Below are 24652 nucleotides of genomic sequence, written 5' to 3'. Positions count from 1 at the left end.
CGGCCTATATGTTATGCCCAACACAATATCTTGTCCGGCATGGACTGTAATGAGCCAGCCGACCACAACGGGCGTTCATCCAGTCTCAAAACTAGACGTCGCAGGCGCCGGTCGAATACGAGATACGATGCAACGGCGGAATGGCTTGCAGTGACTCATGAAGTCAGTCCTATACAATGCTCGCTTCAACTGACTACGGCGTCTCGAACTATAGTTCACTCCTCCTCCCCCACACGCGACGATCATGAAGGTTGTGGTCGAAGAATACAACGCCGAATGGGCGCTCCAATTCCAGCAAATCAAAGGAGAGTTGCAGGACATCCTCAGAGGGGTCAAATACATCGGCATCGAGCATGTGGGCAGCACGTCCGTCCCAGGATTGGCCGCCAAACCCGTCATCGACCTCTCTATCATCAGCAGCCGAGCCGACATGGAGGCCGCCATCGACGCATTGACGTCAAAGGGAGGATACATCTATAGAGGGGAAATGGGCATCCCGGATCGTCATGCGTTTCGAAAACCTGGGGCATTCCCAGCGAGGCATCTCTATGTCTCTGTGGACGGATGCCAGTCCATCAGAAATCAACTGGGGGTGAGGGATATTTGTCGCAAGGACCCCGCAGTTCGAGACGCCTATGGCCGAAAGAAGCTCGAGCTGGCCCGACGAGACTGGAGAGACGTCGATCAATACTGCGAGGCCAAAAACGATATTCTAGCCTGGGTGCTGGAGAGGGCCGGAATGAGCAACGAGGAGCGGGAGCAGGTGAGGCAACTGAACACGACGGCGACCTCCTAGTGGGCAGGTTCTCGCCGTTCGAACCGCCGGGCCTTTCCTTGCCTCTTGTGGTGGTGCGGAGTTCAGCTCGTCCATTTTGTTTTGAGTAAAAAGAAACGACATGGGCTTTGCTACTCTGGGAATCCAGCCAGTGGAGGGTGAACAAAACCTCTCTTTCGGTATATCCTGGCCCTCGGGTCGTTGTGACGATCGAACAGACGAGGGCAGATCTTGACTCGCTATCTTATCACTCCACCGACAATACACCCACAACAGATGTCATGGGTGGAACATGGAATGCAGGACGCTGTGATGGGTATTCGCACATGTGCACAGGGACGGTTCTCGAAGGATCGACATGGCAGGTGTGCTTCTCGCAGGGTCTGCTTTCGCGTCATTGTGCGTACAGTGTGGGACAGTTTGAAAGTTTCTAGTGAGGCAGCGTTCGAGGGAAGCAACGATGGATCGCGATGAAATTGCTGAGTGAGATGGAGAGAGGTGTTCGGGTCATCCACCGGGCGGTGGTCGATGGGGAGGAGGCTGCATGAGACCTGGCGAATGGGCGAGTTTTTTTGCCCTTCGAATAGGCGAAATGGATGGAAAATTCTGCGCAAGCGAAGGAAAAACGACGAAACTTAGATGCATGTAACTTTGTGCCGCTTCGGTTTTTTTTGTTTCTCATGCATGTCGCAGTGGTGCGGGCGCTGTTTGGAGTCTTTCGGGGCGAGGGTTACAGGCGCTCAAGCACGCTGGGGACAGCATTGGGGCAGCCCAGTTAGCTGCAATAGGCTAATAGGTGGCTGATGATGGGCATGGATGCAGCTAAGTAGCCGAAGGATTCGGCGGCGGCCAATGGCCAGACGGGCCCGCCCACGTCGCCTGTCCCAGGGGTACGCGTCTTGGCTGCCATCATAGGCCAGTGACCGCGGTGGGAAGATTCTCAATCGGGCGGTTGAAACACAACAGTCTATGTAGAGCACGGAGTAATTACAATCTCGCAGTTCCCTTTCTGAAACAACGCACCCTCGTCTTCTGTACATTATCATTTCCTCCTCTCTCACCCAAACACGACATATTTTCATTCTCAGTGCCTATTTCCCTTAGACCATCGCTTTTGACCCGTCTTTGTCGTTCGCTAATCATCCCCCCGGATTCGAGATCACCATTCCGCCGAACCCTTTGTTCCTTGATCGGCATACTTCTTTTGTTCGCAGAGCCACATAGACTTCTTACACCCCAACTGCGCTGGCCGGTGAGGTTGCCTTCCATCGTTTCCATCGGCAACACTATTATGCAAACACGCCTGTAACGTCTTACTTTACGAAGACGGAAGACCACCATAGCAAAATGTCCGCCGCTCAAGCGCTTTTCCCGCGGCAAACCTCGTTCACGCCCGACCCCAGTCTATCAAAAGGAGAGCAGGTCCTCCAGTTGATTGCCAACCCTTTTCAAGCTTCAGTACGTATACTCCCAAAGTCAAACACGTGAACCCATGCCCTGACCCTTCTCAGCTTCAAACAGGTGCCTTTTGGGCCTCCCTTGGCACCTCACTAGGACTCAGTGCTGGCCTCGCTCTCCTATTTTGCCTTATCCGGCCTCGAAACAATGTTGTCTATGCCCCAAGACTGAAAAATGCGGACAAGGATCACGCTCCGCCTCCATTAGGGAAGGGGTTGTTTAGCTGGGTCGCACCCGTTAGGAAAGCATCAGAACCATATCTGGTGGAGAAAATCGGCATGGATGCGGTCGTCTTTCTGCGCTTCACTCGAATGCTGCGAAACATGTTCCTGGTTTTGGGCATCATTGGCATTGTTGTCATGATTCCGGTGAACGTTACCCAGGGGAACAAGGCAATCACACACGGTCTGAACGCCTTCGCCATCATGACCCCTTTATTCATATTCGGAGGGGGCTTGTGGGCTCAGGTGGTTGTGGCATGGTTAATTGACGTGGTGGTGATATACTTTCTATGGCACAACTACCGCCGAATTCATCACCTACGACGAGTATACCTCGAAAGCCCCGAATATCAGAGAAGTCTACACGCCCGGACAATATTGATTCGAGATATTCCGACCAACCTTCGAAGCAACGAAGGCATTGCTCGAATTACCGACGACGTCAATCCGACGGGCACAGTTCCGAAAACGACCGTTGGACGCAATGTGAAGGTACTGCCAGAATTGCTTGAAGAACACGAAGAGGCTGTCAGGGAACTAGAGTCTATTTTGGCAAAGTACCTGAAGAACCCGGACAGGTTGCCACCAACCCGACCAATGATCAAAGCTCCCAGCAAATACAGGGGTCAAACGACGAATGGCAAGGTCGATGCTATCGAGTACCTCACGGACCGTATCCGGTCCCTCGAGATGGAAATCAATGATATTCGGGAGCGCGTGGACAATCGCGATGCTATGTCTTACGGTTTTGCCAGCTGGGAACAGGTTTCCGAGGCGCACACCGTCGCATTCCAGGCACGAAACAAGCGGCCTCATGGCACCAAGATTCGCTTAGCACCGAGGCCCAACGACCTTATTTGGGACAATCTCAAACTGTCTCGAGCTTCACGGAAGAGCAAGCGGATAATGAATGGTATCTGGATCGCTGTCCTGACGATCATCTGGACGCCAATCAACGCTGGAATTGCGATCTTTCTCTCCAACCTGTCAAACCTGGGTCTCGTTTGGCCAGCCTTCAAAACTCAGCTGGAAGCACACCATACAGGCTGGTCTATCGTCCAGGGTATTGCCGCCCCAGCAATCACTTCGCTCGTTTACCTCCTGCTTCCGAGCATCTTTCGGCGCCTTCAAGTTCGTGCTGGTGATGTGACGAAGACCGACCGAGAACGACACGTCTTTCGGAACTTGTACGCTTTCTTCACCTTGAATAACTTGATTGTGTTCTCCATCTTCTCGGCAGTTTGGCAGTACGTGACGATTGTGATCCAGTACAACAAACAGAGTAACGACCTCTGGACCGCTCTCAGACAGGGCCAATTCTTCCTTGTGATTACGACGACTCTCTGCCAGATCTCACCATTTTGGGTTACTTGGATCCTCCAGCGAACTCTGGGCGCCGCTACTGATCTGGCCCAACTGTGGCAATTAACCTACACCTGGTTTGCAAGAACATTCTTAGCCCCGACTCCCCGGCAGAACATCGAGTGGACTGCACCTCCAAGCTTTGACTATGCCAGTTATTACAACTATTTCCTTTTCTACACTACGGTGGCCCTTTGTTATTCGACGCTCCAGCCGATTGTGCTTGTTGTTACCGCATTATATTTCGTGATCGACGCATTTCTGAAGAAATACCTTCTCATGTATGTGTTTGTCACCAAGACCGAATCTGGCGGTCAGTTTTGGACCACCATGTTCAACCGAATTATATTTGCAACGATCCTCTCCAATGTCGTTATCGGTGTGGTCGTCAAAGCCAGAGGAGAATGGACCCTCGTTGCGGCGATCGCGCCACTGCTGGTCATCATGCTTGCCTTCAAGTGGTATTGCATGAAAACCTTCGACTTGGACTTGAAGTACTACTCTCGAGGTGGTATGCACGATCAAGAACGTCTGGCGGCGGACGCCAAACCAAGGGAGCCCGAGAAGGTCTCATCCAAGTTCGGTCATCCGGCATTGTACCAACCCCTTATGACGCCGATGGTGCATGCCAAGGCCAAGCATGTCCTCGCTGAGATCTATCGTGGCCGACTACAGTCTGATGGGGGCCAATCGATGGCATTCTCAGACATAGCCATGCAACCTATGGCCCAGCCGAGCAAGCCGGCCCAGGACGTTCCTTTCGAATTTGTCCCTGAGGCCCAACAAGACTTCCAGTTCTATAAAAATCGTGAGGACTTCCGTGAAGACGCAGGTGATATGCTTTCCTCCTCACGAAGCCAAACGCCTGCGTCGTCGTTTGTCGGGCAGAAGGATTCTTCGCCATCAAGTTCTCGGGACACGAGCCCCGCGCCCCAGGTGATAGCACAACACCAAACACATATCCATCGCAAGGAGTTCGACCAATCCAATGTTCCGAGCCAGTTCAGACACGGTCCCGCCGCTCCTTTTGACGGGACCGCCAGTGGAGGTCTAGGACCGCGTCATGGTCCGTACACGGATCCCTATGATGATAGGACAAACCTGCTGGGGAGTGCGGGCGATGTCAGAACACCGAACGGCGAGTTCATGTCCCTGGACCGGTGGCGGACTCCCGGGGTGAGTCGGGATGGAAGTGAAGCCGATGGTTATCGGGACGTGACGCCCGGAGAAGAGCTGAATACGAATTACGACTATTTCCGAGGGAGGCGGTGAAAGAGGTGGCATTTTGTGGGTTTCAAATCTCGGTAAAACTGTACTTGGTAGATTAAAACCCTTTGTATAGAGAAAAGTGCATTTATGAAGATACGAGCTGGTACATGATCGCGATGACTGCATATGGAAAAATGAAGATTCCATTTGAAACCATTGATCACTTTGAGTTATGGGTGCTTTCTATTGATGGGTGGCTGCCCCGTTCGTCGTGTCAGAGACAAGAAAAAGGGGGTATGTCTGTTGAGAATTGACTATCAACTCATCCTCCGTGACCAAAATGACCAAGTAGTCATAAAAGAAAGGAGACAGATGAATGATGACGCAGACAGGGCAAAGGTCTCATGAATGTCAGACGAACGGCTCAGAACGCGTGAAAGCGCTTCTTGACGAGGCAAAAAGGAGATGAGACCGGGATGACGCCCATCTACGTACACAGCTCTCCTGTATCTCCTTTGCTGGGAGGTTGCGATTTTCGTCGCATCGTCACAAAACAGTCGTCCGCGTAAGACGTTAGTCTCTGCCCTTGCAGGATCACGCCTCCACTCAACCCATACTCAACTCAGATCCGATTCATTTGGTAGTCGGACGGGATCCGCGTATAGACCACGGGAGGCTGCTTGTAGCCCCATGTGTTTGGCGGAGCGAAAGCCGCATCACCGTACGCCATGGGTATTCCGTGCTGCATCATTGGCGGAGGCGGGGGCGGTGGTGGTGGCAACAGCTGCTCTTCCTCGTCGACGGGATTCGGGATCCTGATCAGGCCGGCGATGCAGAAGAACATGACAGCCGTGGTGGCGGCGTAGACGATGGCGTAGACCATGCTGAACATGTCGTAGGGGCCCATGTTGAACCAGTCGAAGACCATGACGGCGGCGAGCCCCAGCATCGAGCGGGCCAGGAACGCCACGATCAGCGCGGACCAGTACCTCCGATACTTGTGGAAGCCGTGGTGCTTGCCGTCGCCCGGGTCGAAGCCGAGGGCGATGACGGTGCCGTAGATGCCGGCGACGGCCATCACGCCGTAGACGCCGATGGACACGCCGATCAGGATCGTGTTGGCCGTGGTCAGCGTGCGGCAGCTGTCCGGGTCCTCGCTGCTGGATGGGTCGAGCGCGTTGACGAGGAAGTACTTGTGCGCGAGGTCGACGCCGAGCCCGGCCAGGAAGGCAAGCATGGCCAGGAGGACGATGGTCCACCGCGCAGTCTGTCCTATCACCCGCATGCCACCCCGCTGGGCGACGTTGCCTAGTACCGCCGCCTCTTCGCAGCTGGCGAAGATGGAGATGAACAGCCAAAACTCGGCAATGCTCTGCGGCTTGTCTCGCACTTCTTCTGCCCACAAATACACAATGTCGACAGTGTAGTGGCGGTACCTGAGGAAACGAAAGACGGCGTCCGCGAAAAGAAGAAGCTATGTTGACGTATATAGTCAGTCTCTAAGGAGTATACCCGTGGACATGGTGAGAGAGAGCACCCACAGCAGAGTCAAAATCATGATCCCGGAAAGGGACGACCACCCTTTCAGCCCATGGTTCTTCCTGAACCACAGGCCGTTTTCCTTTGGGGGTCGTCCAAAGAAACTCCAGATGAAGATTAGGAGGACAGAGACGAAGCCGACGCAGGTGGCAAGAAACGAGATGAAAAGCAGTGTAGGCCGACCCTCGAGATGGATTACCTGTGCAGCTACATCGACGGTGTTGCCCTCGGGGTGTAATTCATCGCAAGGACTCGCTGGTCCTCTGGCCTGCAGGTTGAAAAAAGATCCATTGCAGGGTCGTTTCCAATGCAAACGAGCAGTGCTCCCAGAACGACGAATGCTGGAATGGATCGATAGCGAAGGGGAAATTGAAAGCCGGCCGAGTAGCACCTGCGCCTTATCAATGAGGCTCCAGAACTCACAACCAAGCATTAGTCGGTCAAAATCAGTGGCAACGGCAGCAGGCATGTCGGGCTGAAGGCGCCTTTGGCGAGGCATGTGCCGCGCCGAGTCAACCTTGACGGTCTTGTTTTGCCAGGTCGACAAGCACTCCAAGCTCAAAGGCGTGTTTCTTTCACGCCCCGTCTGATTCGTGGTGAGTGAGGCTAGAGAGCTTTTAGTTTCTCTAGAATACGAGGTGCCGCAGGCCCAGACCCTTTTTGCCGAACTTACCAACGACTCGGGCTTCATCATCGCTAACTTCGTTGCATTAGGGTTTAGGCAGACCTTGAGCGTAGAGAGGGTGGCCGGAGGTCAGCAGACCGAGATTCGATTGCATCTCCACCCATCAAAGATTGCTGAGTATTTCGATATCAGACATGGGATTTCAATCAGCCCTGGACAATCGGCCTAGCGGTTGATCCGGTTTGTCGGGTCTGCTTCGACACTCGCCCGGTACATCTAGTGACCAATGATCTCGCCTTAGTTTATTAGACCACGGTAAAAAAAATTGCTCCTCCATGCGCTGCTGCCCAATTTCATTGTTGTGTGGCTGTCGCAAAGCTTGAAGGCAGGTCGAGGTCGGGCTTGCAACCTAAGTTTACCATCGCATTGAGGCTGGAGCAAAGAGACAGGGCATCGTCACACGACTGAGCTAAGTGTGGTTTCCGAAAGGTCATAAGTAGGCGAGCCGGGGAGCATCTCGTATTGCTCTTCCCGTGGTTCGGCTAGTGTTAAAAGGCTTCGATCTAGTGCGAGGACATGAGCGAATGGGTTTCCCGAAGTATTTCAGCAGTGGGAGAGATTCAGGATCCAAAGGCGGAGGAGAGTTCGGTACATGTGGCCTGTGATCATGGGCCAGTTCGTCAACAAGAAGTAAGCTATTTCGAAATGAATTCAGCGAAGGACGTGACCGGAGACGAGGCTGTGGGACATAAGGAGTATTCAAGAGAAGACGGAAGCTGTCCACACTCGGAAGAAGCGAAAGAAGGGGCTAGATTTCGCCAAGATTAACTAGTGCCAATATAGCTAGACCAGTGCTCGGCATACTTTCAGCTCCAGACGAGGAATTCGATTCATCGGATGGTGCTGAGAAGAGAGAGGCTCTAACCACTCACACATCGACGTCGAAGATCTAGCCAGTGAGTGTACTGAGCACTTGACAGTGTGAGCAATGTCCCCGAACCCTACGTCCACCGCAGATCCAGAAGCCGTCAGTTGAACACTATGTCTGCGGCCAACAGTATGCTACGACTCTCGGAGGTGAGTTTGGACAGACATGCACTAAACGTACTATCTCCAACTACAAGTATATATATGCGGTCGAAACAAAGATACAGGGCCACGTACCTGCGACTCTCTTCGGCCTTATTTATCATTTTGCCGGGCACAACGTCACAGCTTGTCGCACGCAGAAGAGCTGCGATGTGTTCGTCTTTGTGGTTCTGTAAGCCGCTTGAACGACTATTATCTCTCTGGTACTGGTTACTAGTATATGAGGGCCTATATCGGACAGAAACGTACCATACTGAGATTAGAACCCTCGACTTCATTAAAGCAAGCCAATAACATGATTGAGATCGGACACCAAAGATGCTCTGGAGTCGAAAGTCCAAGATGATCCCAGTGTACCTCTCAAGATTTCGACTTTACCCTCAAGGCATTCGTACGAGCTCTGCAAAGATATATCAATCCATCATGATCAGCCCAGGCCTGACTTTCATCTCCTGCCGCCACAGGCAGAGGCTCTTTAAACACCAAACTTTGCCTTGTTCTCTTCTACCCACTCGTGGAACGCCGTAGGCGGTCTTCCCCCATACTTGGAGATGTTGGCGACTGACTCCTCGTACCTTACATAGTCTCCACCACCTTTCACATCTTCTACTCTCTTCTTGAGCATCATGATCAGCTGCTGTGCTGCGGGCTCCGGCAGGTGCGCAGCTTTCACAAAGAAGTCTACGCCTTCTTGATCGTTAAGGCGTGCGACTTTCAGATCCTTGCCGATGACCCTTCCAATAGTGTCCACCGCCGCGGCTTGAGACATGATCTCAGGGCCACAAAGTCGAATAACTTTCCTCCCACCGTTTCCGTCGACGGCTTGGGGTCCTTTGGCGGCAACTACTCCACAGACTCTTCCAATGTCACTGGGCGAAATCCAGTCGAAAAGCGCTTCTGGATATGCAATTTTGATTTCGCCTTCCTGGGCCATCTCCTTCCACCGCAGGGAGTTGGATGCGAAAGACCCGGGTCGGACGGTCACGTAACCGTCTGATCCAAAGACTTGATCGAGGTTGAGCTCGACCTGGCCATGTCCCCAGGCGATGAAGTTGCTCGGCGAAATAGTGTCCACACTCAGATTGTCCGGGACAGTGTAACTGCTCAGAAAGACGATAAACTCAATGCCTGCAGACTTGAGCGCGACGATGGAGGATTTCATGTGATCGGGCGACCGAATCGCGTAGATGAACGCACGCTTCGCTCCGGTCCTGCTCACAGCAATTTCAACAGTCTCGAGTTTTGTGAGGTCCGCGTAGACTCTCTCGAAGCCAGCCTCCCGCTCTTGTTCGAGCGTCAAGCCTGGGATCGCCTTTTCCGGATCGCGCATTGCGAGGAACACTTTGCCGCCATGTTCCTGAGCGGCTCGAGCAGCGACGGAGCCAACATTACCAGTTGGGCCGAAGATGATGATGCTGTTCGGGCTGTTCCCTGTAGAGGACATTATGAGTCCCAGATAGGACAGTCAAGAGGATCAGGCGAAGTTTGGAGGTGTAATGATACAATCTGCTACTAGTAGTACTACATAGCAGGTAAATAGGGACGTTTAAGCACAAGCGTCATTAATGAGGAGTAACTAGTATGTATATAGTAAAAATTCAATATTAACTCCGGGAGGTACAATCCTTATCCCCGATCTTGCGACGTACCTGCAGCACTAGCATTATCATTGGCAGCAAACAAGGGCCAGATTGAAACTCGGTCAACTGAACTCAAGAGCGTTACTGATCCGCTTCGAGCTAGCCTGCAAGTGCAACTGGATTATACACACTCACTTGACATCGTACGCAGCTTAGTCACCTGTGGTGGCCGAATCGTTTAACATTACAGAGTCGTGAAGGGAAGTACCATGATAGGGCACCTATTGGGACTACGATTCCTCCCGTCTCGCTCTTTTGTTAGGCACTACGGCCACTGCCACTTCGGACTGGTTTCAACATTGAGCTGAGACCGGTTTCCCAAGACTGGATACGGATCTTTCCGAACCATGTCGACATCAGTTCAGACTAGACACAGGACTGATCCAGCCTCAGGTTGATCGGATCTTCGTCCGGGTTGGATCCGAGCTCAAGATACATAGTAGTCTGCGGCTGTGTTGGGGTGCTTGAATCGCTCCTTAGGTTGGACCGGGCCAAGTCCCAAACCAGCTTTGTTACAGATGCGATCCGACCCAGGTTCAGATCTAACTGATCCAACTCCAGTTCGAATCAGTACGGCTTGGAGATCTCAGATATTCCTGTAGAAAGTTACTGCTGCTATTAGCAATCCTTTTCGTCAAGGTGGGAGGCGGAAATACTACTGTATTGCTAGTACTCCCGCGCACACACTTGATTCTGATATTATATTGAAGAAGTGGCAAAACCGTAGCTTGGTCTACTGCGTAGGATGTGTGGTCTAAACACTCAGATCAATGTCAGGTGGACCACTCGAAGTAGAAGTTGTTCTTCCACCTTTCTAACCTAGTACTGGTACCTTTTGTATGTTGACACACCATAAATGCCATTTGAGTACTCCGTAGCGAAAGCAAATTGGAAATGTAGTTGAAACGAGTCACCTTTTTGTCCGAATCGGGTAATGCCCAGATCATACAAAGCTAAGCCGTTTATGGTGCCAAATACCCCCAATCCATCACTTTCAAGGTTCCCCGTTTTGCACTTCAGCCTCATTGCTCAAACTACAATAGTTCTACATAGTATTATTCCTCCCAGAAATAGACTGAGTTCATTGCAGTAGATCAACCTAACCTGGAGTTAGCCCAAGCCAGGCTCATCAGCGTCTGAATCTAGCCATGCCTACTGAAAGTAGCAGCTGGAGTACTACATAGTACTATGTAGTACTCTTCATTTACTCGATCACACCAAATTCAGCCCAGGGGAGTCCGTTTTTGGAACTAGCGCTAACCCAGCACCTCGAATGAATTCTGCCTTACTGCGAGCCCTCTTGTGCAACTCGGTCCGTGTCGGCCTCATCTGCTGACTGACGTGGCCCAATATATTCTATGTACCACTAGCAACTGCCCAAGTCCTTGGACACGTGCTAGGCATCGAGTAGCCGCCAGCCTTGCTTAGCGAGCAAGATCAATTGTCCACTTCTTGTCACTCCACACTACGATGTTGACTTGAACTTATCTGCGCTATCAATCCTGAATTGTTCCATCACCCCCGACAATGTCGGGTGTCGAGGCGGCTTTCGGCATTGCCGCCAGCGGTGCGGGTCTGCTCTCGCTGAGCATTCAACTCGTGGAATCCGCTGCAAAGCTGAAAAAGATCTACCACGCGGCTCGGGATGCACCTCGAACGATTGCCAGACTCCAGCACAGTTTAGAGACGATAGCCCTAGCCTTGCGGCAACTCGAGCAACGCCGACAGCAGGGAGGTGCCACCGACGCTCTCCTCACCCGCTGCATCGCCGAATGCGAACTGCATACCGCCGACATACAAGAACTGGTTGATAAAATGGATGACCGCCTCTCTGGGGATGCGAAGATAGGTGGCAGGTTATACATTGCATTCAAACAGCGGGGTGTCAAAGAGCTACTTGATGGGCTAGAGAAGGCAAAGAGCTCTCTCGAGCTAGCATATATGATGTACCTGGGCGAAGAACAAATGCGACGAGATCAGGCGTATACTGATATGCTAGCAATCCATGGCACTCTCATCAGCGGTCTTCAAGCTCAACTTTCCGCCGGGAACGCCAGTCTTTTGCAACAGTTAACATTGCTTGGCCAGTCTTCGGTGTTGTCGCCGCAACATCGACAGATGATATTCTCAACACAGACGGATAATACTAACACTGCTACAGCCCGCGGACCTGTTGTCGCTGGGTTTCTGGAAACCGAAACGACTGAGATACGAGGGGTGTCGAATGTTCAAGTGATTCATCGCACCAGCCAATGTGAGCGCTCTTTTGGGATCAGAGGCGTCAAGAGAAAGAACAACAACCCGCGATTCCGGGCCACTTTTCGATTCCCTTCTTGGCTTACTACTCGAATTTTTGATTTTGCCGCCACTCAGGCTCAGTGCGGGTGGTCGATACACTTGCGTACATTCAATCAAGTACCAAGAAACTCTCTCATCTTCCACTATTGCCAAAATGGCAACCTCGAAGGAATGAGGAGACTCATTGAAGGCGGAAAGGCAACACCACTAGATACCCTAGGCGACTGTACGCTCATTGAGGTAAGCACTTCCTCCGCCCAAGACATCAAGGCCTCTGACGATGAATGCAATGAGCCATAGGCTGCTGCACGCACAGGGCAGTTGGAAGTCTGCCGATTCCTCCTCAGCCAGACCACTTGGCTAGACCATGAGAGGCTGAGCAGCGCTCTGTGCAACTATAGCCTGCGCATACACAGCCAGGATGCAGAAATGTACCGCCTTTTCTTGACGGACCCAGGCTTTGAGGTCTATACAGACCTCGACGACATTGGTCGATGTACATGGTTAGAAAACTGCGTGAATATGGACAACCTGGAGATCGTGCTGCAAAATCAACTGCCCGGGTTCGATTCTGGCTCATTAGAGGCGAGATTTGAGCTGGCCTCGCAGCTCCCATTGCTGGATGCGGCTGATTTTATGAGATTCGTCGGACTCCATAAACCACTGGATCCAAGATTCGCTTCGTTGAAGAGTAGCAAGGGCAGAACCGTCCTCCACTACGTTGCTACCAAAAACCCCTTGCGCAACCAAGGATGGTTCGATATTGGGCTCAGCGCCCTGAAGAGTGGCGCAGATCCTTCGACCATTGCCGCTCCTCAATACGACTTTGGCTATGATCCGGCCGGCTGGCAAGCGACGCCATTGCTGGACTTTCTCCATATTCACGATTGGCGATTGCAGGGCTTGGGGACACCACTGGATCGGATTCATACCTGGGCCGAAATGATACAGCGAGCCGGACTGGGCCTGTGAGAGTACGGTGAACACGAGAGTGAGGTTTGGAGAACTCTCGGTGTCCAGAATGGCCCTGGACTCCGGGACCAGCTTCCGGTCGTGGTGCAGCTTGTGTACGGACCAACACCGGCAGACTGGAGTCTGATTATTGACCAGCCTTGGAAAATCAATGTGTACAAACTGCAGCAGCCTCCTGGTGCATTCGGCGATGACCCTCGTCTCCCAACAGAAATCGCCTGGGTCCCAACGCAGGACGAGGAAGACGAGGGACCCTGGATATTTATTGAGCGAAAGGAACGCGTCACCAAAGATGTGGACCTCAGAGATTTGGTATCTGACCAAAGAGACGCCTTTTTTGATCTTGTGGATGATTCTCAGGATGATTCGGGAGTCATCATGATGATGCAATATAGAGCTTCGCGCGCGACTGATGGGACTCGAATGAGGTCACGCAGTCAGCCGCCATGTCTCAGTCGAAGGGGCCGGGCATACAAGTACAGTCACATTTTACACAGAAGCCAATGGCTGCAGTACCATCTATGCCCGCTTGACTCGCGCTGGAGGCTTGGCTGTGTAAGTAGATGGTACGAGGGGCCGTTTATACCTGGCATGGAAATTCGCGGGAGTGTTGTCGATGAGAGGAATTGCCTCAAGGGCACGTGTTCGCGAAGCCCGCCTTCGGCCCAGGAAACATGGGGATGGTATACCAACAGTTTCCTTGCCAGAATTGCCGATTGTCAAGACGAAAACAGCTACAACATGGACTGGGACCCAACACCGCAAGGCTTGAGACACACATTCACACGCAATTGTCCCCAAGGGTGCAAAAACGTTGATATTGGTCGGTTGAATGTGCCAGAACCTTTACGTTCTTACCACCCGAGCCGAAGCTTCGTGGAGGAAGACGAAGACGGCTGTAGCGAGAAGGATTTCAACGAATCAAAGTATTGATATATCACATCGACGCCTGCAGCCGTTCTACCTTCCATTGCTCGCAGTCGGTACCCTTCAGAGGTCCCAGCAGGATGTCGAAGGGATCATCGAAAACAGAGTGATTAATGATGTGTACATTACCATCTCGGATCAGCTGGTGCGGATTTGGGAAAAGGGGGTTGGGGGAATAGGGACAGGGTTGTTACAAATGAAATCTTAGGTTCTATCTGTGGGTAGCTCTCTTCATCCCAATCTGTGTGCCTCACTCAACTCTCTTGTTTGTTGGCTCGCAGCACCCTCCAAGCGTCATAGAATCTGCCGCTCCTGTCGCCAATTCCACGTCCCCCAGTGTCTACCTACAACATGCTATTCTCCACAACTCACGTCGCCGTGCATTCTTTTCTATTTCTCCAATTTCCAATCGTACTCAGCCTCCATTGCTCTGGCTCGTAAGTCTGATCACTCCTCGGTGAGATCGAGGTTGTGTTCGCTGCAGTACGAACGAAACTCGAACTTACCGCCGGCCTTGATGCACGGCAAACACAGGCCCCCGATCCCGCGGTAGACGTCAAACAGCAGCTCATACTCCGTGACGTCCAAGTAACGGAGACGGAAACGGCGACACCCGAACGCGGGGCTGCCGGGCCCTTCGATCTCCCGCAGGCGCTCCAATCTGGTCATGCCGTGAATATATTCCATGAAGAGGTCGCCCAGGCGATACACCATCCCTTCCTTCTGCTCAATCCCCCAGGAGTCGGACTTGCTGATGATCTCGCGGTGCCAGCGCTCTTCGTGCGGGACGAACTGGCAGTCATGGCACCACCAGTCGTCGTCGGTGTGTGGGTCGGGGTAGAACACGGAGGGGAGTTTGGAGACTAGATCCACGCGGAGTCTCACGGCTTCGTTGGTGAAACCCCCGAGGAGATCACACGGGAACAACGCTTCAGGGTTTTGCGAGGTCAAGGTCTCAACCTCCTCGATCGACGACTGCCACATCATGCGTCTGGAAGCGGTTGCAAAGACAGATGGGAGATCGAGAAGATATGCACAGTGGAGGAGCGTTAGATTCGACCGCACTGGGATCCGTCCGGTGTCTTCAAGTATGCGAATGTCATGGTCGACGAAGTTGGCGAACGGCCAGAGTCGGGGAAAGAAGGAATTGAGAGTCTCCTCATACCAGGCGGGAAGTTTGCCCTCGAAGAGGTACTTGTCAAGCAGCATGGCCACGCGGTCCAGGACGTAATCTACAGGCCGCGGACAAGCCTCCTCCTCGCTGGCAATGCGTAGAAAGACCACGAAAGAATCAAACCCCTCCGCCGCCAATACCAGGGGGTTCTCCGGCGTAAACTTACCGCTCGCTGGCATCCAATAGTCCGTGAATTGCGCGCGGAAGAATCGTGTAGTCTTGCTCAGTGCTCGACTCGAGACACGTATCAACACTTGGTCACCACGTGTCGAGGAGTCGGTAAGGTACGCATCACCGTCCGGAGCGAGCTCGTATAACAGAAACCCTGGAGTCTTGATAATCTCGGTGGTCGGGAACCAGATGGATGGGGTGGTGGGGGTTGGCGCATCTGCGGTGAGATCATGAGTAGACATTTTGTATGCTTGTGGAATGATGGAAAGAGATTATGCTCACGAGTAACACGGTAAGAGCAGGTTTCCGTGGACTTTAATAGTCGAGCCATCTGCGGAGGTTTCCCCGCGGGGAAGGCAGTGGCTTTAAGGGGAGGCATCTTTCCAAGCAGCGATGTTAAAGACTTCACAGCTGTATCGACTGTTCATTCATTGTACTGGCAAAGAGCCATAAGGCAGTGAACTACTTCTTTGTCGGTCTGGGGCGCGAAAGTAGTTGTGCAGCCTCCCTGTTCTTTGTTCTCCAGTAAAACATAATGAGGCATCCTCTTTTCGAGCTGCATTGTTGGCTCAGCGTGCTTCGCGCAGCGTGATATTGCAAGGAGGCTGTATACCGTACTTAGTAGGTACGTAGATGGAGGTCGAGATTAACTCGCCAAGGCGGGAATGTCTTGGCAGCCAAGCCGTCATGGATATGCCGAGATGCTAAGCGACTTTTCATATCTTCCCGCCCGAGCTTGTCTTTCGTTTCTGCTTTGACAAGCAATCCTCTTCGTTCCCTACTTGTAGGCCTGTGGCATCGGCGTGTGTACAGTCACGCTCCTTCTTGTCCGTTCCTTGCACCATGTCTCCGAAAACACAAGAGCCCCAGATCGTCGCCATCACCGATCTAGATCCCGCGCAAGCGAGATGGGTGACGCTCAAGAAGGTCGATTTCATAGACCAAACGGGCACTCCCCGCAACTGGGAGATCGCCATCCGCAAGACGACCTCCAAGTCTGGCGTTGACGCTGTGGCCATGGGGAACATCTTCGTGCACCCTTCGAAGCCGCCCAGCACCATGCTGGTCCTCCAGTACCGTCCGCCGGTCGGCAAATACACCGTCGAATGGCCCGCTGGGTTGGTTGATGAGCACGAGACGCCAGAGGAAGCCGCGGTACGAGAGATGAAAGAGGAAACCGGGTATGACGGGAAGGTCTACGACGTGTCACCTATTTTACCGAGTGATCCTGGAATGACGAATGCCACGATCAAGTTAGTCATGGTAGAAGTGAAGCTGAACGCCGAGGAAGACTTTATGCCAGAGCAAAGACTGGACGACGGCGAGCTGATTGAGAGGGTGATGGTGCCGCTGAGCGAACTTTATGAGAGGTTGCTGAAGTGGTCCGAGCAGGACAACTTTATGGTCGCAGCAAAGTTGTTCTATTTCGCAGCCGGCATGCACTTTGCAAAGCACGGAGGATACATTTGAGGCCACCCTCTGTTGCAGATTGACGCTGGGGATGGTGTTCGACCGTCGAGTGGCGCCCGCAATGTGTCAATGTGACTGGCCACACCGCAGCTTTTGTCATAAGAGGACAGAGGGAGGTGAAGAAACTGGCCTGGGTCGCTTTCATATCACATTCGGTTTCTAATCTGAGATTGGAGATTGGAGATTGGATAAAGCCCGAACCAGTGGTGCCGAGACAACACCGTCCAAATCCCTCGACCCGACCCCCAGAGCACAACCCGAGCGAGGACCCCGCGATATACCTGTCAGATAGCATGCATGAAGGTGGCCTGGCGTTGTCATTTCACCGTGGCAGATGGAATGGAAGAAAGAGACGGGGGTTATCGGGCGAATTAGACAATTCAAAGGAAATGCCTGGCTCGATATATTATGGAACTAGATGAATAGACGAAGAAGCTATGACTAGAATTATCAATAACCCAACCACGTAAAGGAGTCTCACAGATCAGATGCTCCGGGAAGAGGGCAGAGCAAAGAACTCAGCGACGGAGTGAAACCATTCACAAAGCAGTGGTACCCCTCCACATAGCCCGAGGATGATTGTGTCCGGAGGCAAACGGTTGGGTTCTCTAGTGGTGCATTGCAACGACCTTCGTTGCATCTTCGTCGCAGGAGCCCGAGGTCCACTCCACCGGACGCAATAAACAAGGGGTCGACTCTGAGGGTGGCCAGGCTGCCCTCAAGGCGTCTGATCGGGATTTGCCGTGAGGCGTTTCTGTTCGTCAGAACGCTTATGCGCCTGTCGGTAAATTATACATGGCTATTTCGCATAGGTTGGCCACGGCATTGACCCCGCAATGCCGTAAACTCGTCGGTTGGGCTGTACAGCCCGGTATCGTCGCCGGGAGGTGCGCAGATCTTTGCGATCTTCGCCACCGGACGTTTCAAAGAGCCTCGTCGGGTATGGAGCAGCAGCTTCCTCGACACCAATTGTCTTTTTCTCTGCAATTCTAGCTGTATACACAGCGCCTCTGTGCAGAGATATTGAAGAAAGAGCCCCTGTCGAGGCCTCGCAAAAGGACAATGTGGGACGAATGTCGATTGATGTGTCGAGACAAAGGCTGTTGGAGAGAAAATTGCCGCAGAGCCGACTACGCGAAGACGCTAGTCCCAATACAGTTAGTGTGCTACCCATAGCTCAACATACAGAAATCAGTCCAAGTCAACGCACACAGACAAATACCAGAGACTGGCCCGCTCGGTCTGTTACTAATGCAAACCGAATACTTCCTGGCCTTCAGATCTGCCATGAAGCTGGTCTGCTTGAACAAAAAGCCCGACGTCTGCCTTGCCTCCGACTCTTGGGAGGCGAGCCTCGCCCTTCTCGTCATCAGGAGAACATGCCGGACACAACGGACCAAATGCGACCTCATTGGCGAGCCTCAATAAAGCCACCCGCGGGGCCAATACCCAATCGTACGGCAGAGAGTCGACTTAGCGTTTGAAGTGTCAACATCCCTGCGACGGTCTCGAAGCAAGCTTTTTCGCTCCCGAACACGAACCCATTTTCAAGAAACCTGACTAGAGGAATCCACCACCAGGGAAGGGCCAGGTTCGGCGGGTGCCTCCCCGCCGTATGACTATTCACACTTCTCCGCATCGATTCCCTCAAAGGAGACATGGACAACGCTGAAGATGTATCCGAAGGATTATCCGACAACCGACGCATAGGGATCTGCATTCTCTTTCCAAAGCCGGAAGGGGGTTTACGTTGAAGCGGGGAAAGAAACAGGAATTTGCCCGCACAGCTTCGATATATTCCCCAGGCTGGGAGTCATACAAATGCCATGGGGCAAAGTCTTAAGGGCTCACCTCTCCTCCTCATATTCGCTGACCCTGTGGGCGGGAAAAGTATTCAACACGTTTGACAGACAGCGCCAGCAAGACTGCTTGTCCTCATCTGACAAACCCACAGCTCGCATTTCACCACCATGAAACGCTTCTGGGGCCTTCGTGGGCGCTGGCTGAACGCCGCCATCTGGGCCTTGGCCATGTTCGCCGTCATGATCTTTGGGTACAACCAAGCCGTGGCCGGCGGAGTCCTCACCACGACCTCCTTCAACAAGCAGTTCCCCAAGATGGACGTTATTGACACCACGGGTGCGCAAAAGCATTACAACTCCACCATCCAGGGTAAGCTGTTTGCCATCATTGATCATGCTGTCTCGTCTTACCTGGGAACCAACCACTCACTCTCTCAGGCACCGTCATCGCTCTCTACACCCTGTGTGGCACCTTTGGGGCTCTGGCATGCACTTTCCTCGGCGACGTCCTCGGACGACGAGGCACGATCTTCCTGGCCACCGCAGTCCAGATGGTCGGCGCCATCCTGATGGCGACCTCGTTTTCCTTTGCGCAGTTTATTGTTTCTCGCATCGTCGTGGGGCTGGGCACCGGCGGTATCATCGCAACCGTCTCGGTCTGGCAATCCGAGCTTTCCAAGGCTGAGAGCCGCGGCGAACACGTCTCGGCCTTTGGCATATTCTGCGGCCTCGGCCTGGTGCTGGCTCTGTGGATCGACTTCGGGTTCTCCTACTACTCCGGGTCAATCTCATGGCGGTTCCCATTCGCATTTGAAATCGTCCTCTCGGTCATCGTCATGACCTTCATCTTCACCCTGCCCGAATCTCCTCGCTGGCTGATAAAGATGAACCGCGTCGAGGAGGCACGGGACATCATCGGACTTCTATACAACGTTGATGCACACGACGATGAGGTGCAGAAGGAGATTCGCGACATCCAGTCGGCTCTCGAGCTCGCTGGGACGGTGTCCCTCAAGGCTTTGTTCAGGATGGGACCTCAGAGGACGTTTCACCGAGTCGTGCTGGCCGCATGCGTGCAGATCTTCCTTCAAATGACTGGTAAGTCGCTGCGCTACATATACTTTCTTTCGATTGGTGTTCGCTTTTGCCAGCAAAATACTTTACCCTGCTTCTTCATCTTGTGGAGATACCTGACTCACAAAACCCACCAGGTGTCAACGCAATCACATATTACGCCTCGTCCATCTACGAATCCGACCTGCACTTTGACGCGACACTCTCTCGGATCCTCGCGGCGGCATCCCAGTTCGCCATCATCCTGGGCTCGTGCCTGTGTTCGTGGACGGTGGACCGCTTCGGGCGGCGGAAGCTGATGCTGTTCAGCTCGAGCAGCATGGCGGTGTGCATGGCGTGCCTGACGGGCCTGGTGTCGAACCCCAACGACAGCGGGGCGCTCAAGGCGGCCGTCTTCTTCCTGTACCTGTACTACGTGGTGTACACGGTGGGGTTCCTGGGGATCCCGTTCCTGTACGCGTCCGAGATCGCGCCGGCGCACCTGCGCGCGGCCGTGTGCGGCATCTCGACGGCCGTGTCGTGGCTGTTCAACTTCCTGGTCGCCGAGGTCACGCCCGTGGCCTTCACGGACATCGGGTACCAGTACTTCATCGTGTACGCGGCGCTGAACGCGGCCTTCGTGCCCATCATCTTCCTCTTCTTCCCCGAGACCGCGGGCCGCAGCCTCGAGGAGCTGGACGAGATCTTCGCCGCCTCCAAGTCCATCTTCGATCCCGTCCGCGTCGCCCGCAGCCTGCCCCGCCGCCACCTCGACGAGTTCCTGCGCCAGGAGGGACAGACCGTCATCCAGGTCGAGCCCAAGGGCTCCTCCTCCGGCGACGGCGACGGCGAGGGCGTCCAGCACGTGGAGAATCCGGAGAATGTAGATCCCCGGGCCACGGAGAAGGGCGAGGTGTGATTTCAGGGGGGACTACGTAACGCCCCCCCCCCGGCTGGCGGAGAAGGTGGAAGATGGGGGTCCATGGCGGGGGATTTGGGGCAGCCGGGCAGAAGAAAAAAAGGAGGGGAAATGTTGGGGAAGTCGGAAGTCAGGAGAGTGACGATCCCGGATGGATCTATCGCTTGGATATTGTTGATATTACAGCATGCAGTAGTAGGTGCCACGTACCGGAGCCGTAGGGTATAAAGCTCGTAAGCTCGCGTCCGGTGGACATGACTGTAAGCTATCTCGAGCTCCTCGGCGCTCTGCTTTGCCCTCTTACAGCCCACCGATGCAAAGTACATCGCAATGACTGCCACACAATTTACAGGACCGTCCTAAGAAATAAACAAGCAGGGAAGGATTACTCGAGGCGACCCGGGTAAGCAACACCCAGATAGACCAAGCCTTGACCAAGCTTCTCCAAGCCTCGGAAAATCCAGGGCGGGAGAAGGGGGCCCTGGCAACCACAAGGTTATGGCTACCTGTTAGCCATGGACAGAGCCTATATTTTTCCCTCTTGCGGTTTGGCTCCGGCTCTGCAGTGATCGACACGCATCCCACGCAACTAATACGGGTGTCGGTAACTCTATACGTCGACTACAAGTAGCCGCGCAAACGGGTTCGTTGCTCTCTCGGGACCAACGGACGTCCCGCCGGTAGAGCCCATAGCCGAGGAGTCGCGGCAGTTGTATTGTCTATGACATGTACAACGGAACGGGGTGTTGCGAAAAGGGGTCAATCAATTGGAGATTCAGAGCATAAGGCTCGCTTCAGGCTGGATACGTGGCACTGTACTCGAACAAGGGCAATTCCAAGGATGCGCAACCAAGGGAACCAATATCCATCAGCCCAACTTCTCGTTGAACTCTGCGGCATTCTGTTGTGCCTCTTTTATGGCGCAGCAGACACAGGCACCGCAGGATCATCTATTCCCCTCCCTTGCAGCTTCAGTGGGGAGAACGCAATCCTTTTACTCTGTCAGTTTTTCGAAGTTTCGTGTGTCCCGGCCTGAATTCATGGACCAGCCCGAGGCGAACCCATCGTTGTGTTCTGTGCACTTGGTCACTATCTTGCATGCCGTGAAGTCCCCACGCCGCAGGCAGACGAGGCATATTCCATGTAGCTCGTTTTCGAATTTCTCGGCCATGTCTTCGATGACCTCGTCCCACGCCGTTTCACAAGAATAACAATTTGTATTGACACATGGCACTAACGTGTCCTTGACATGTGATTTGGCAATCTGCCGGACGATGCAGATGGCTTCTTCAAGAGTCGCAGGCTTTCGGTAGTTGTCAAGCGGAAGACTGAGGCCAAACTCGTACAATGCTTGAATGAACTGTGCCATTCTGTACGCCTGGCCGTCGCAGACTTTAGGGACGCCTTCTTCCCGCTCGAATGTGGAGATTGTCGAATGAGCTCCTAGTCCACCCCAGACTCTTCTATCCTCGCAAAGAACACTAAGGATTTCGTAGCAACAAGTAGTGAGCTCTCTGAGTTGAGCTATAGCGATTTGTTCCAGAATTTCTTGGACATTTGTCAGCAAAGAGGCACCGCGCGAGGGAGACTTGTTCAACAATAAGCTCACCATGAACTTTGGGTAGAGGAGGAATGCGCGAGAGCTCGGAAATGAATACATCGCTCTTGTTCTTTTTCGTGGGCCATCTCTTGTATGCCTCCAGGGTGAGGAAATAAAAGGCTTCGACATCATCCAAGACGTATGATATCTTAATGAGCTGAGCAAGGTCTAGTCTAGAGTATCCACTCTTTTTGGCCGTCTCCCTCAGGAAACGATGATGGAACCATGATCTTGCGATTGCGCTGCAGCCGTATTTGTCTGCCACAATCGCGGTCTCTAGAACGCCGAAAGGGAATGCTTCTAGCCTTGGGTCCCACTTGTGATGTAGGATCCTGCACAGTTCCACCATGGACCGAGGGTCGTCTTCCGGCAGCTCCAGAGTCGGTGGCTCCAGGGGACTCAGAGGAAGCTGGCCTTCGCGGAAGGATCCGCTGAGCATGGCGTTGAAGACCGGTGAACACATCGTCATGAACTTGCTGCAAACGCGAATTCGGAGGGTGCTTGGCCGTTTGTTCTCTGCGACTTCCTGCGTCGCTGCTTCTGGGCCGTCACTGCTGTTCTGGGAGGCGTTTGGTTCGCTTTCTTCCGCAGTCCCACGTTCACTGCCAACTTTTAAGATCAAGTCGCCGTCTGGGTCGACGAGGATAAGTTCCGATTCACTTGTGGGAGCCATGCTGTGCTGGGCGCGATGCGTTGTCCTGGGCCAGTATACTGAAGAGCAATGAGAGACTCTGGGAGGGAGAAAGTAAGCTGAAGAAGAAAGCCAAGGTGATCGAGGAGTGGTGATAGATAAATGAGGACCGCGAACGTCAAGTAACAAGCTTGGCAGTTGGAAGCCAACGTGACAAAAAGTGAAATCAGAAATCAACACAGACCGTTGTAATAAGACGGGAGTGAACGTTGAAAGAGAATCACCTATGATGACTCTCAACAAGATGAGTTGCTGCGGCAAGCACCGAGCAAAGACATACCAGAGGTATCAGCTTCCGCTTTCCCATACTCAAGAGACACTGCTTTCCGACTCGTAAATCAGACAAACTCAACGTCCCAGCCCGCGGACTGTATCATATATGGCTTTACTCATCCCATGACGCATGCCTCTCACAGCGTGAACCGTGGTCGTGAAGAATATCGGACGGTCCCGTCTCGTCCTTCACACACCCAAGGCAAATGCCACGCGGCTTCTGCCTTGCTGCATTGATCTTCTTGTCGAGTTCCGTCTTGATGCTGAAGTCATGGTTGCAGCCGCAGCGAGCACTCTTGGGACAGCACAGCTTCTTGTCGCGGAAGTCAATCTCGCCCAGACTTTGGAGATTGCGCAGCATGGCAGCTGGCGAGCGTCTGGAATTGACTTCTGGATCATTCGAAGGCAAGAGCGACAGACTCGAGAGTGTCGCGCCCAAGACTCCGATTCTGATGGTGTTCCCATAGCACAGTCCGGTGTCTTCAGCGTGGTCGCAGTCATCTGTTTCTGGTGCTTTCTCTTTGGGGATCGGGGTGAAATAACCGTACCATTTGGGCTCCCTGGATACATGTGCAATCAATGCCGGGCCGATGCCGGCAAGTTCGTGGATATACTTGTGCCCAGACGAGTATAGGAGTTCAATCAGACGCGCAGGCACGTCGTCCTGATACACGGTGTAGAGCTTGGCACGGATCGCGGATGGGCGGATATGGGTGTAAAACGTCTTGGTCGCGAGCCCGAACATCTCGGCGTCATTCATGAGATAGCACAACTTGAGCATTTGTTGTGAACTTATCCCCTCTTTCAGAAGAGCGTCCGTATCGAGACAGTCACGGCCAGGCCCGACAAATCCGCACAGCTGGCCGTGAAACCAGGACCGAAGAGCACGGGTACAGTCATACTTGTCTGCGAAAACACCGAGTCCATGAAGAGCCTTGTAGCCCTTGAATTGGTGGACGCCTCGACTGTAGTGTACAATCTCACAGAAGAGCAGTGTTGCTTGGGGATTGTCTTCTGGCAGTGACACCGTTGGCGGATTCCCCTGGTTGAAGCAAAGCTGCCCTTCCGCAAAGCTTCCATGCAGCATTGTCTTGAAAACTGGTGAGCCTATCGTCAACACCTTAGACGACGCCACGATACGGAGGGGGCCGTTTTTGGTAGCAGCGTTGTCATCGGGGCCAAGCGTCCCAGCTTGTTGCGTTTGTCGCTGCTGGGATCGACCGCCGTCTGGTTGCAACTCAGAGACGACTTCGGAAGTATGGCCCTCGTCTGCTCCAGCCGACAAACCATCCCACAAAAGAGCTCCAACCTCAAGAATAACGTCGCCCCATTTGTCAACGACCTTCAGATCCACATTCTCCCGGGTCGACATGCAGATGGTATT

General features: G+C 53.2%; 8 protein-coding genes across 9 annotated transcripts; 5 read left to right on the top strand and 3 right to left on the bottom strand.

The window, feature by feature from the left end:
- Nucleotides 1-244: 244 nt before the first annotated feature.
- Nucleotides 245-796, top strand: PV07_11619 (uncharacterized protein; the record flags this gene model as incomplete). Its single annotated transcript, XM_016399075.1, has 1 exon — nt 245-796. The coding sequence occupies one exon, from the start codon at nt 245-247 to the stop codon at nt 794-796; it is 552 nt and encodes a 183-aa protein (XP_016243637.1).
- Nucleotides 797-1762: 966 nt separating this feature from the next.
- Nucleotides 1763-5249, top strand: PV07_11618 (uncharacterized protein). Its single transcript, XM_016399074.1, has 2 exons — nt 1763-2233; nt 2287-5249. Exons 1-2 carry the CDS (start codon nt 2123-2125, stop codon nt 5086-5088), a joined length of 2913 nt encoding a protein of 970 aa, XP_016243636.1. The 5' UTR covers nt 1763-2122; the 3' UTR covers nt 5089-5249.
- Nucleotides 5250-5647: 398 nt separating this feature from the next.
- PV07_11617 (uncharacterized protein) lies at nt 5648-7255 on the bottom strand (the record flags this gene model as incomplete). The annotated part of the gene is made up of 2 exons (XM_016399073.1): nt 5648-6499; nt 7238-7255. The coding sequence occupies 2 exons, from the start codon at nt 7253-7255 to the stop codon at nt 5648-5650; spliced, it is 870 nt and encodes a 289-aa protein (XP_016243635.1).
- Nucleotides 7256-11439: 4184 nt separating this feature from the next.
- On the top strand, nt 11440-13243 carry PV07_11616 (uncharacterized protein). Its single transcript, XM_016399072.1, has 2 exons — nt 11440-12456; nt 12517-13243. The coding sequence occupies exons 1-2, from the start codon at nt 11446-11448 to the stop codon at nt 13186-13188; spliced, it is 1683 nt and encodes a 560-aa protein (XP_016243634.1). The 5' UTR covers nt 11440-11445; the 3' UTR covers nt 13189-13243.
- A 2969-nt stretch (nt 13244-16212) lies between these two features.
- Nucleotides 16213-17377, top strand: PV07_11615 (uncharacterized protein). The gene has a single exon (XM_016399071.1). It carries the CDS (start codon nt 16304-16306, stop codon nt 16928-16930), a length of 627 nt encoding a protein of 208 aa, XP_016243633.1. The 5' UTR covers nt 16213-16303; the 3' UTR covers nt 16931-17377.
- Nucleotides 17378-18153: 776 nt separating this feature from the next.
- Nucleotides 18154-20759, top strand: PV07_11614. Of its 2 annotated transcripts, XM_016399069.1 has the most exons (3): nt 18154-19102; nt 19171-19830; nt 19944-20759. In XM_016399069.1, exons 1-3 carry the CDS (start codon nt 18901-18903, stop codon nt 20702-20704), a joined length of 1623 nt encoding a protein of 540 aa, XP_016243631.1. In that variant the 5' UTR covers nt 18154-18900; the 3' UTR covers nt 20705-20759. The 2 variants fall into 2 exon arrangements, with proteins under 2 accessions (XP_016243631.1, XP_016243632.1); XM_016399070.1 differs by having other exon boundaries at nt 18154-19830.
- An 828-nt stretch (nt 20760-21587) lies between these two features.
- PV07_11613 (uncharacterized protein) lies at nt 21588-22977 on the bottom strand (the record flags this gene model as incomplete). Its single annotated transcript, XM_016399068.1, has 2 exons — nt 21588-22252; nt 22314-22977. The coding sequence occupies 2 exons, from the start codon at nt 22975-22977 to the stop codon at nt 21699-21701; spliced, it is 1218 nt and encodes a 405-aa protein (XP_016243630.1). The 3' UTR covers nt 21588-21698.
- A 283-nt stretch (nt 22978-23260) lies between these two features.
- PV07_11612 (uncharacterized protein) lies at nt 23261-24640 on the bottom strand (the record flags this gene model as incomplete). The annotated part of the gene is made up of 1 exon (XM_016399067.1): nt 23261-24640. One exon carries the CDS (start codon nt 24638-24640, stop codon nt 23381-23383), a length of 1260 nt encoding a protein of 419 aa, XP_016243629.1. The 3' UTR covers nt 23261-23380.
- Between the last annotated feature and the right edge of the window lie 12 nt (nt 24641-24652).

This window comes from Cladophialophora immunda (genome assembly GCF_000835495.1).
Source record: "Cladophialophora immunda strain CBS 83496 unplaced genomic scaffold supercont1.7, whole genome shotgun sequence".
Taxonomy (NCBI): Eukaryota; Fungi; Ascomycota; class Eurotiomycetes; order Chaetothyriales; family Herpotrichiellaceae; genus Cladophialophora; species Cladophialophora immunda.
This window is presented reverse-complemented; position numbering and strand designations above follow the sequence as displayed.